Source organism: Scophthalmus maximus, chromosome 11 (assembly GCF_022379125.1).
Source record: "Scophthalmus maximus strain ysfricsl-2021 chromosome 11, ASM2237912v1, whole genome shotgun sequence".
NCBI lineage: Eukaryota > Metazoa > Chordata > Actinopteri > Pleuronectiformes > Scophthalmidae > Scophthalmus > Scophthalmus maximus.
In genome coordinates, this window is record NC_061525.1 from 16,009,892 (window position 1) to 16,022,640 (window position 12,749).

The window sequence follows — 12,749 nt, forward strand, 5'->3', positions numbered from 1 at the left end:
CTGAAGCTCTTTGACTCATTTGTGCGCTGCGTGCATGCGTGCGTGCGGTAAGGTTGACATCCACATCTGCAGAGTAAGCTGTGGTGAAGTCAGGGGGTAAGTGGAGGAGAATGCACCACTTTCCTCATGCCATCTCTTGTGTTCCCTGACTTAATTCCCCAAATCAAGATAAAATATTGGTTTCATATTAGATGCAGAGAGAGGAGGTTATGGAGGAAAGACAGAAAATATGGAGAGGAAAGAGGAACATGTAAATGCCATTACAAAGAACTTTTGAGTGTGTTTTACATTTGAAGATCATCTACTGAGGGCAGTCTCTTTCAGTTCTGCTGATGTATAAATAGACTTTATAAGAATTCACAATTTAGACAGCAAAACTCAAAGACCATGAAAAACAGCCAGAACGTTTCAGCTGAGTAACGCGTGGCGCCCAGAGGGACACGACACACAGCGACAGCCTCAGCGGGCTGGCCTTTTTGGGCAGTACAGTGAAGTGGTGACCCCAGCCTAAAACTATTCCAGTAATGTTGATCGTGGGAGAGGAGAATACGGGACAAATAGCTAACACTCACATGATAACACACACACACACAGAAATAAATGGAGCGTTGATTGACGGCTGGTAATTCAGGGTGACTCCTTCCCAGACGGGATGTCTGGTCTTACAAAAGTGAAAAGACAAAGGTTAAAAGACAGCATCTTCACTTTCTTTCTTACTCTGTTGTCCTGTCACCACTCAGGTGACAGGACACCACTCACCACTTTTTTTTTCTGTCCCTTGCGGCTCGCTTGTTGGGCGTTGAAACAAAATCTATTCCCATTTGTCAAGCAAGTATAAAAGTAATCACAGTTTTGACACATTCCGACACATACGTGCTCACACCTACAATTAGGAGGAAATCCATTGTCCTACTGAGTAGGTGGTGGGGGGGTGGGGGGGGCTGTTGCTAGGCAACCTCTTTTTCTAAGGTGAACGAGACAGTGCTGAGGGAGAATAGTGAGAGACAGGGAAGAGGCAAAACACTGCGAAGAGGGGAAGATAATGAGTGTCTGAAACCAGAGGGGTTGACCATTGGAAACACACACACACACACACACAGACACAGACACAGACACACACACACACACACACACACTCAGTTTTCTCCTCTCTCATCCTCTCGTTTATATGTATATGAATATTAGGGCTACTAATAAGAGCCATTGTGTGGACAGCTGCACAGAGCAAAGACGTTAATATGTTGGATGGATAATGTATTATTACATTTTTCATTAAGCTACAGAAGGATTTTGCAGCCGAGCGTCTATATGAGTATGTGTACGTCATGTGTGTGACTGCGCATGAAGGGTGCTTAGGTTCAGCAGCATCCAAATATCATAAAAATCAGACTTCACATTGTTGGCGACGGGCCAGGTTTCTACTTTCAACTAATGCTCAGTGAGAGGAGTGTGCTGATGCAGCCTTCTACTATGTTTTTTGGTTTTGTGTGTCCTGACAAATCTGTCATACAACTAATTGGCTGTCTTGAAAATGAAAATAATTTAATGGTACAGTGGTGGTACAAGTAGTTATTCGTCGTTTATCTGTGAGGACTCCAACTTCATCTGGATCATGGGTTTCCATGAAAAGTAGAATCAAGGGAAACTGCACTTGGTTGTTCACCTTGGCATTTCACTTCTCAACCAAGATGCTTCTGCAGTTCTGACTGACTGGTGGGGAGTAGGGCTGAACGATTTGGGGAAAATATCGAAATCACTTTTTTTTTAACAGATATTGCAATTGCAATTTGATTTGCGATTATAATTAGCGCAGACACACACTGACAGAGAGCGAGATGTGTTGAAGAGGAGAAGGGGAGAGAGCTCTCTCTGTTAGCATTCTGTCTCTTTAATGAGGGAATTGTCGTGGTGTTCCTCACCTCACGGTGCCACGTAAGACATTTCCAATTTAATACTTTCAAGTTATCAAGCACATTTTATGTGACCAACTTTTTGATCAAGACATTTGTTGGTGATGCACTGTTGCTTTTCCCAATCCAAAAGATTGATCTCTCTGCGGTTACACCTCACCAGGGTCAATGCTGATAATACTCACTGGTAGAAGGGTAACAAGTCATCTGTCATAATTCTGTCATTGAGTTGGACTAGTGGAAAAGGCACTGCTGAGATTCGAACTCAGGATCTCCTGTTTACTAGACAGGCGCTTTAACCAACTAAGCCACAGCACCCTGCTGATCTAACCCCAAAGGTCTCAAGCTAAGCCACTTTATTAGCGCACACCAGGTATAGATGTCCTTGATTCATTGAAAAGTCTAGTTTTAGTTCTTAGGATTGACCACTTGACATCGGGAAGCAGACCAAAAAGTCGGCTGTGATAGGAATCTTCAATTTGGCAACCTCTAACTAAGAGTTTCATAAAAGTAATTACAACAAGCACATGAAATAACACATTTAATCCAAAGTGCCTTTGTGTTTGTAATTTCAATTTCTACAGTCAAAGCATCTACATTTGTATAGCAGTTTAGCTTACAATGTAAAATGTGAAGCTGTATTTCAACATGGGCAGATATTAGTAGGTCTGGATTCCGTGAGACTCCTTCATTCACTTTTTCAGTTTTCGACAACTTTCAATCAGTTCTGCAAACATTTGATTCTTCGCATATTCAAGTCAAATGAGTCTTACCTGAGCATAGTCCCTCTCCAGCTGTCCCTTTTTCAGACTGTAGCTCCTAAAGAAAGGGACAGAGATTTGTTTAAGTGTGTGCAGGAGGTGAAGACGAGAAATATATGTATACATATTAAAGACAGACAAATCTAGAAATCTGATGTTTTACATTGAGAGTCTCCTCATATGTCTGAGGAGAAGAATCACGGTCTCCATCATTATGCAAAAGAGAAATTACTTGTCTCCTTCCTGTCCCTCTATTGGCAGATAGGTTCTTTAAATATCTTTTCAAATTGCTCCGACAAAATGAACAAACCCCTGCAAACATCCCTCTTGCCCTCTCAACATTACCTGACAAACAGAGACGGTGAAAGCTCTTATCACACTCAAGGAATGTGCGGAATGAAAAACATAAAATCATACATACGATTACACGGTCAGATAATGTCTGTGTGCTGAGTGAACAAAGCGGCATCCATACCGGTGATGACCTCACCAGGTGTGCATCCATTTTTACCTGCATAGTTTTTAATAAATTTAGCTTTTAACGACTAAATATGGCACTCAAGTAACATCTCTTCTCAAATGAAAATGACTGTTCCCATGTTTTAGATGGCCTGTGATATTCCACATACCATACACTGAAGTATGTTGCGTTTTGTGTATTATTTTTACTTAGAATCTCCTTAGAGATATGTATTTGTTTGTTTCTTGTCCCTGTACTCTGTTTTACAAAAGATATATTATTTTTAAAGATTGCAAAACAAGGCTGTAACAAAAAATAGTTATAAATGAAATAGATTACTTTGGATCAACACAAGTTTGTTGCTTCTAAAATAAAAGGAAAGCTTTAGGTGACATAATTAAGTGAATTATCTTTATTTTATCAATTATCTTATAAGACTGTAACATACTTAATGAGTACAGACTATAAGTCTGTGTTATAAAACTGTAACCACTCATACATTCTGAACCTTATCACAAAGATACATTGAGCTGGACTGCTGGAAAAGGCACTGCTGAGATTTGAACTCAGGATCTCCTGTTTACTAGACAGGCGCTTTAACCAACTAAGCCACAGCACCATGTATGCTGTTTGAAGGGATCAAAGTTTTTGACAACACATGCTGTTAATGTAAGACAGAAGGCAGGATAAAGGCAAAATTCAGTAAGGACACCAAGTCTTCCTGTCCTGTTTTACAAGGCCTGTTTTCAAAGCAGTATAAAATTAATTGATGATTTGCAGTCAGTCTTTTACGGTTAATCAGCCATAAGAGTGTTTGTTAGGTCCAGTTTAACCTGCAGGAGTCTGTGAAGACAGCTGCAAAAGAGGAAATTAATTGTTGACGAGTAAAAACTAGCTCTAGGCGTCTCCTGACGTCTTTACTGCAGAAATGAACCAGAGAGAAGAAATCTAGACTCAAGATTACTTGAGGGGGCGCAATTTTTGTATTACTCTAGATTGTAATGAGTATTGAAAATAACGCTTCAGTAAATCATTCTGCTGCAGACAGCATAACTACGTGATCACTACAATCACTGTGGAAGCTTAAGTATTGTGCTGGTGGTGCTGTTATTTTTCATTTGTCTTTTTCTGACATAATATGCTCACTTGATTTTGTTTGGATAGTCTAGATAGTGAGAAAAATCGTGATTCATACTGTGGCTCCTGATTCTATCCCAAAAGATCGTCACATGATGTTTTGGCCAGATCGCCCAGCCCTTTACAAAAGTCTTGTTTTAGAGACTTTAAAACTAGAATACAACCAGCTAAAATATACTAAAATATACAACCAGGCGTAAATGTAGCAGAAGTGATGTGTTTTTAAAAAACTATGTATTAGTGAGGATGTCGCCTCAGGTTATAGACTTAATGACTTCTGTCGTCTGCCAACTGAGGGGTAGAAGAGATCAAGCCATTTTCCTATTGTTCTGGTTTTTCAGTGTGGATGGAGATCTTTTCAAATACAAAGACTGGTGTTGTTAGGAGGTGTTTTCACATGCAAATGAAAACCAAGGCGCTGTTCACAGCTGGTATTAACATCCCTCTTGGGTCATCCAATCATAAGTCAACAGCTCTAGGTACAGGTGTGAACGCACCCAAGATGCATTTGAGATGCGATCAGTCATATTCAGAGGTATCCTGGGTACGAATGAGGCTACATTGTTTAAGCAGAGTGAAGCCACCTGGCACTCCCCATTTATATCAATGTTGAGGTTTTGTTAAGAAGGACCAGGTTTTTGTGAAAGTGACTTCTTTGTCAGACCCGTTATCTGTATTGTGTGGCGGTACAAGAGACTCAAATGTTGATTAGGTGCCATGAAAACAAGACAGAGACTAGAAAATCCTAAAGTGAATAACTGCTGATTATTAAGAAAGAAATTATTTGTTGAGTGCACATTAATACTTTACATAATGCAAGAAGAAACCACTTCTCCAGGCACGCAAAATTGGTTCTCACCCACAATCAAAAATATCCACCACCACATGAAAGCACGGAGCAATATTTGATTAGTTGCTAAAATGGCTTAAAGGATGTAAATGTAAATTCAATAGCAGGATTTATAGTGCAAAATTTCATTGTAACTTAAAATAAAATCCACATAACAGACTGCGTGAGGGAACAGCAACAATCCAGGAACAACGGGGGAGGGAAACAATGGAGGAAGACGCAAAAAGGAAGACAACAGGCGTACAGCATAATTACTGCCAATTCTCTCTGTTAATTACTGCTCAAACAAATAGGGCAGTGCTTCTTGTCAAATATTTAGTGTTTTCACTCGTGTATACCCCTTGTGTATTTTGGTTGAAATAAGACACGCACCCTCCCCCGCACACTGACACTTTTACTACTGCCCTTCAGCCTCCAGCCTAATCCACACATGCTCCACTCCTCTACAGGCCTCGTTGGCGCAGTAGGCAGCGCGTCAGTCTCATAATCTGAAGGTCGTGAGTTCGAGCCTCACACGGGGCATGTATTTTGAAATTGATATACCTGTAATACCTTAGTGAACACAAATGGTCCACTGACTCCATAGAACAGTGACAACACCACAAAGTCCTCAACAAAGAGCAGCTACTATACCCCTTGTGATGTCTTAATGCTACACATTTCCAAACATCAATAATTAATCTAAAATTGTTAAAGTATTTGGAGACTTGAGCCCTTTAACTACAATAGTTACAATAACATGACATACACGCCATCTATGCAGTCAACCTACTTTAAAACATGACACTTGTTTATTGGAAACTGCCTCTTGACTCTGGGCATTTAAATTCACTTTCATCTTACTCTTGGACAGATGTTTGGCCTCAGTTCCAAACTAAACAAGAGCAGCAATGACAGCTGTTTGTCAGTATCAATGTGCTGCAGTCCTGGCAAACAGAGCTCTGTTTTTATGTAAGCAGCCTCTTGTGCAATAGCAATTAACAGTTTAAGTGTTTATATATAACTGATATATGTATGTGTACACACATTTCCTAAATTAATCTTCAAGACTTTTTCTCGACTAAGAATAAACCATGTTTCAGGAAAAATCTGCCTTCATAATCCCCCAATGTCCACAAATAAAAACAAATATAATGCATGCTACTACAAAGTCTAAAACATGGGGACTAAAATGAAACAAAGGGGACTTGACCACACATCCACAAACAAATCTGCATACTGTCAAATTTGAACATATATAAGTGTGATAAGAACGACTTAAAAAGACAGAAGCCATTGTTCAACATTCATTAGCCCATGCAGTTGCACAATGTGTTGTAACTGCAGAGTGACATTGACAATCCATCACATAAATTCAAATGCTGCCATCAGTAAAGGCCACTTGCATTGCCTGGGAGGTTGCCGTGTGGTTGTGACAGGCCCTATCTGTAATGCAATAAGGAAAATAAAACACTATAATTTGTTGGGTCAGTGACAGACTTTGATTACGGGTATTTGTTTTTAGTCAGACTTCAGTTTGACATCTAATTTCATCATTTTCACAAACCCATCTCATCCTTTATTCTCTTAAGTAGGAACAATTTGCCATGATTTCTGAGTAAATTCCTTTCAAACTCAAAAACATGACTCATTATCAATTCCCCCTACCACTCCCACTCTTGATCCCCCCAAAAAAGGAAATACAAGTTTAGATTGCCATTTAATTGTCCAAAACAATGGAGCAAAGGAAAGCGTTTGTGCTTGACACATACCTAATACCTTACAGAATCCCCTTAAGTAACCAAAACAGTTAGTCACAATGGGTGAGGTAATGTTTTTCCCACATTCCAGCACTGTTCTAAAACAACTTTTAACAACAGGTTAATTTAACCATTATTTTTTTTACAGTACAATCATACAATATAAACTACTTAGATAGAATTCTAGCTGAACTTTTGCTAAATATTAAAAAACAAATGTGACTTTGACAATACTGCTTAGATTTGTTCAAATTGACAACTTTATCAGAGCATACCAAAATCAGAGTCTGAAAATACACTCAGAATCCAGGGGGAGTCAAAGCTCATCGCTGCCACCAACCATCGTGTTGTGTGATGTTGTAATAAATAACATTAGTTTCCTTAAAGTACAAGTGTTTGAGATATGAGGGTAGCTTGTAAAAAGTTACAAATTCTAACCATTTAAATATAAAATGGCTTTCAGGTAACATCTTCTTTCATTTACGCATTTCCATAAATAGGCACTGCTGAGATTCGAACTCAGGATCTCCTGTTTACTAGACAGGCGCTTTAACCAACTAAGCCACAGCACCGACGTCAATGAATGAAAAAGATGTGAACAAATCAATATAATTTTTGCATTGAATGGCAATGTATGCTTTTCATGTAAAATTTGCAAATCGCAACCATCAAAAAAATACCCGTCCTCTCAACCAAACATTTATTTGTCTTAAATACTTAGTCAAACTGTAGTTGGTACAACCATAGCACATGTTTGGAAGGTTTCAGTGGTCAAAGTGTTCAACGTCAAGTAGGTGCCTTTTACAACTGACCCCAATTTTTGGAGCCATTCTAAACATGGAAGAGCCTTCAAGCGTCTGTGCAAATGACATCAACCACTGGTAATCACTGCTTAAAAGGTTTGATCAATGGGACGAGGCACTGCTGGGATTTGAACCGGGATCTCCTATTCACTAGACAGTCCATTTGACCAACTAAGCCACAGCGCCGGACATTCATTGACAATGCATTAAGAGACAACATTACAACAATATGCAATATGACTTTAATCTGAGAAACTAGACTAATTTCTAGTCAAAGACATATTTTGGGTATATGATGGAACATGCAAGATACCTTGTTACTTGAAAAGCAATTTGAAAAGGTGGGTGGTGACTCATAAAGTAAGAATATTTGACCTGAGGTGTTTCAGTTTTCGGTAGCTAGTATTTAAAATCAAAAACATATTTAACTCAAAGGGCCCTCAGAAGAGCACAACATCTCCAAGGCCCAACAGTCCCCTTAAATTTAATCAGGCTGCACCCAACTGCACACACTCATAGATGTCAGTCCCCTGAGTACACTATGCCTGTTTTATTCATCCAGGGCCATGCATTATTCAATGGGAAATTTGTGAGAAAAAGACAAGTCAATAAAAAGTCAACTCTAGCAATGCAATGTAAAAAGCAACAACAACAAAAATCCTATATCTTCACCTTTGTTGGGATCTGTCCCAAAACTTAATGGCTTCAATCTTGGCCCATGTCCTGTCCTTCCACTTGGTTTGCTGGAAATCTTTCAATTCAACTTCCAATATCTGGTTTGCTCATGAAAACACACAATATGCAAATATTAAAGCCTGGGTCTCTTGCCAAATTAAGCCTTTTCTACTTTTGGGTCTTAGCACTGCAGTATACTTGGGTTCTTGTAAGGGCCTCTAGAACATTCAAGTCAACACCAGTGCACACATAGACACACACCAACAAACACAGATCATCTCTGGGATTGTTGGACATGTCTAGGCTTTTCATGCTGCCATGGATACACTGTGGTGGAAACCTCATACATAAACATGGACGCCCAATTACCAGCAGGAAATATATTACACCCACTATGCATATGTGTATGGTACTGTGCGTTTCTTACTGTAAGACGGAGTGAAAAGAAACAGGCATTTCAGATATCACCTTGGATGGTTAACTATTTATTAGGCTTGTTGTAATGGTGTTGTAATATCAGTAGTGTTTGCCCATTACATTTATATTATGATCTGTTGTGTCACTGTAAATTTGTACTGTATGTCATACATCATTTGATGTATGACAATTCATGCATCTCGGGACAAGAGGAACATTTGAACCTCTGTACCTCTTCCATTCTTCAGCACACAGTCTATTTCTATTTATCCTTAAAATCCATACCCTCCCTCCACTTCCACGTGTCTACCCTTTGCTAATCTTATCCCCTCTTCTTTGGCTTTCTGCACTCGGCTTTCTAAGCTTTTTTACCCCCATCTTTCTCCATGACTGCACGACTCTCTCTCTCTCTCTCTGTCTGTCTGCCTACTCCACCACTTTGTCTGCCCTCATGCCACAGTGTGTGTATCTGTATGTTTAGAAATGTATGGTCCATGATTCAAAACGCTGTTTAAGGGAGAAAGAAAATGCCCCAGGTTTTGCAGATGAGTATGTGTCTGACAGGAAACACTTAAGTGCTTGCGACTGGACATTAAGTGTTTTCTGCATGTGTTTGCGTCTTTGTCTTTGTGTGTGTGTGTGTTTGTGTGTTGAGGGCAAAGGGGTCCGTGGGTTAAAGGCAGAGAGAGGGAATGTTAAAACGTGGGAAAACCGCTGAGATCAATGGTTTACAGGACACAGACTGAGATCAGTGACAACAGGATAAGCAACATGAGTCACGGACTGAGACGCAGGCGGAGGCAGAGGAGGGAGGTCATGTTTTCACACTGCGTGATCACCACAAGCCTCAGCAGAGCAGATTCTCTGCCGATTTTACACTGAAGTGAATCTTATAATAAAGAAAATCCAAAGTCCAACTACTACTTTTAACCCTTTGACAACTGGTGTGCAATATAACTTGGGAAACTAAAAAGCATTATGGGAAATATATGTTTTTGCGTAAGGTTTAGGATTTTGATTTAGGCAAATACAGTGATACAGATTTGTGATACAAGTCACAACAAGCCAGAGGTCTGACCGGATGCAAACTCATCACAGAGTCACTAAAACCTTTATATCAGCCACTGGAGCACATAGAAACCTGAAGTAAGAACAATTTGGGAGTGTGCACATCTTTGTCTTCGTCAACATTATCTAGAAAGTCGCTGAACAATAAAAATTTGAACTGCATTGAAAATGTCAATGAGATTGTGCTTTGTTTCTGAAACAGACGAGTCACAAATCTCTTAGTGGAGACCCAAAGACATTCCTCAAACAAATCTTTGATGTAGTTCACAGTGAAAGTTGGTAGATGTCACACATTTTAAGTCACAGAATGAAGTTTCTGCACTGACTGCTAACTGCACTGCCACGGTTAATCAATCAGAGGAAATTGTGTCTGTTGCCATCGTTCTGATAGACATTGAAGTAAATTGAGCACAGTGTTTTCTTCAAATCAAGAGGCACAAAGATAAATACTGAAAAAACAGAAACAGAAATACTGCATAATATCTAACCAACTTGCTAGTCAGTGATATAGATGATTCATTGGTCAGATTATGTAGCACCGTCAACAAAAACCTGACCATGTTGGTAACGACGAACCCTAGTTAAAGAGCTCTATAAGAGAATGTGTCTCTGATGAGATGTTTTCGGTTGCTTCAGTTGTCCAGTTGTTTTCGTTAAAGCCATTATTTTTTCCAGGGAAAAACCATTAGATATGTTAAAGACTCCTTTCAACAAATCCAAAACAACAGCAAATGACAAACTTCCTTAAAGTACCTTATCTGGTGAGGATGTGACATATTTAAATATACTTTCCTCCTAAAATAAATAAAGAAGCATCCTGTAGGTAGAGGCTGAAAGGTGACCTTTGTCCCATTTTGACAAAGAAAGAACCATGTCTGTATTTATACAAACTCAAATGTGTCCCTTAGTATCATTGAGGGAATAATAGCAGAAGTTGTCTGTGCTGTCATTTTATCAATTAAAGACGCCACCCAATTAAATTAGCAGGGTGGAAATCAATATTACACGAGACTGGGTCTATTTTGTTTCTAAATGTGCAGCGGGGAAAAAAGCCCCAATGAGCATTCTGGGTTCAAATTGACCCAAAATGTTCTAGTTTTTGAGTTTTTTCAGTCAATTCACGTGAGTGAATTGAGTTCTAGTCCATGTCCAGTTACAAAAAAACATCCATCTTAAGTGCATGTCCACAGCTATCAATGCTCAGCCTCCACGTAAAGCACACACAAGGCCACAAAACCAGTTATCTTACTTACACCATAAACTAACAGTTGACAGAGGGGTACACTGGTGTAAAACCACACGCCATCATCTGGACAATCACGAGAACAGATGTGGCCATGATGACAAGCCTATTTGTCATTCAGTTTCATTTCCTGATCGAAATGTAAACATAAAGCTATTAGAAGAATAATGCACGACTTACAGCTGCCACTGCTCCATTGTCTCCTTCGAAAATATATTCTTATTCAGCAAAAGTAAGGGTCAGTGGATAACATTAATAAGTATGTATGAGACGTGTGTGTGTGTGTGTGTGTGTGTGTGTGTGTGTGTGTGTTGCTTTTGAGGCAGACATAAGGGTATGAAGGATTTAGCTGGATTGAGGACACCAAGTTGACTCCTTGAGTCCACCAACTCGTCATCTTTTTCTCCTCTCTCGCTTTCTCTTATCCTCTCTCCTAAGGCTAGTGCAGCAAAAATTCAGGAGGATCCCAGAAGATTAAAGACACTGCCATTTCTTTCTTTCTTTCTTAATCTCTCACTTTTTTTTTCTTTTCTTTTTTTTTTTTTTTACAAATGGCCAACACATATGCTGCATTCAGTATGGCTATAGCAATTTCTGTGTGTGTGTGTGTGTGTGTGTTTGTGTGAGAGAGTGTGTGCTTTGATTAAAGCCAGCCTTTGGATTAATTAGGGTAAATAACCTCAGAGCAGCTTTTGGGATTTAAGTGTTAAAATCTACTGTCGGCTTTACGCAGGAAAATATATGTCTGTGTGAGCAGTGTTTTCATTACATGGCCACACTTTTCTTCTCCTACAGGCTCCAGCTATTTCAAAGAAATCATCATTTCATGACATTAGCACCTTGGAAAGTCTGGCCAAGTAATTGAAGTCCATATAAACAATTTCAGACCATAGCTCCAGTCCAATTCCATTCCTCACACCGCAGAATCAGTGTTTAGCAAAATTGTTGAGGTTTTTTTTCTTTTTGTTGATGGACTAATAGATTGATCATCATCACATCAAGTCTCCACAGACCACAACAGAAAGACCAGCAGAACCCCATTGGTGCTAATTCAGGCAGCAATCACTCTTTCTTTTCAAGAAACAAAAGTGTTATTTCCCTAAAATTGACATCAGTTTGGAGAGAAACGTGGCACAGCTAATGCATCTATAAACACTGCTTTAGATGTTTGATATTCATTGTTTTAGTGTGAATGTTTCAGTTTAACGCCTTTTTTGGTTTCGGTGGGAAGTCAAAAATAGCTGGTTGTGACAACACTAATGCCAGGAAAGGCCACCTTGCCTCTGATGTGACTTTCAAATATCCTTAACCCTTCTGATCTTTTCACGGTCATCTTTCAAAATCCGATGGGTCAGAAATCAGCTAAAGATACACCAGCAGTCCCTCTGTGTCTTGCTCAAGGACACATCGACAACGCAGATGCTTGTTGCTGCAGTGGCTTGAGTCCTGGCCTCCCAATCACTGCACCACGATGCTGCTCCCGATTTTTTTTTTCCACCATGAGAACGTGTCATCAGATAAAATTACAAAACATTAATGGCAAGAGGAACGTACTGAGAAAAGACTGCAGGCAGCGTCTTCCAACCACGAGGATGATGAAGTCAATTTGGAGATCTTTACCCAGTGGCATGTAACACCATCCCTTACTGACTGAAAGAACCAACACTTTGTGGTTACATATGCCTA

At 39.6% G+C, this 12,749-nt stretch overlaps 1 protein-coding gene and 4 non-coding genes across 11 annotated transcripts in view; 1 reads left to right on the plus strand and 4 right to left on the minus strand.

The window, feature by feature from the left end:
• Positions 1–12,749, minus strand: part of LOC118298964 (F-BAR and double SH3 domains protein 2-like) — a 51,613-nt gene that overhangs the window by 33,172 nt on the left and 5,692 nt on the right. For all 7 annotated transcript variants that reach the window (XM_035622224.2, XM_035622220.2, XM_035622226.2 and 4 more), the window contains exon 3: positions 2,684–2,729. In XM_035622224.2, the coding sequence (XP_035478117.1) occupies positions 2,684–2,729 (46 nt within the window). The remainder of the gene's footprint in view (positions 1–2,683; positions 2,730–12,749) is intronic.
• On the minus strand, positions 2,155–2,228 carry trnat-agu. Its single transcript has one exon. It is a non-coding gene; the product is annotated as a tRNA-Thr (tRNA).
• trnat-agu lies at positions 3,677–3,750 on the minus strand. Its single transcript has one exon. It is a non-coding gene; the product is annotated as a tRNA-Thr (tRNA).
• On the plus strand, positions 5,568–5,640 carry trnam-cau. Its single transcript has one exon. It is a non-coding gene; the product is annotated as a tRNA-Met (tRNA).
• Positions 7,356–7,429, minus strand: trnat-agu. The gene has a single exon. It is a non-coding gene; the product is annotated as a tRNA-Thr (tRNA).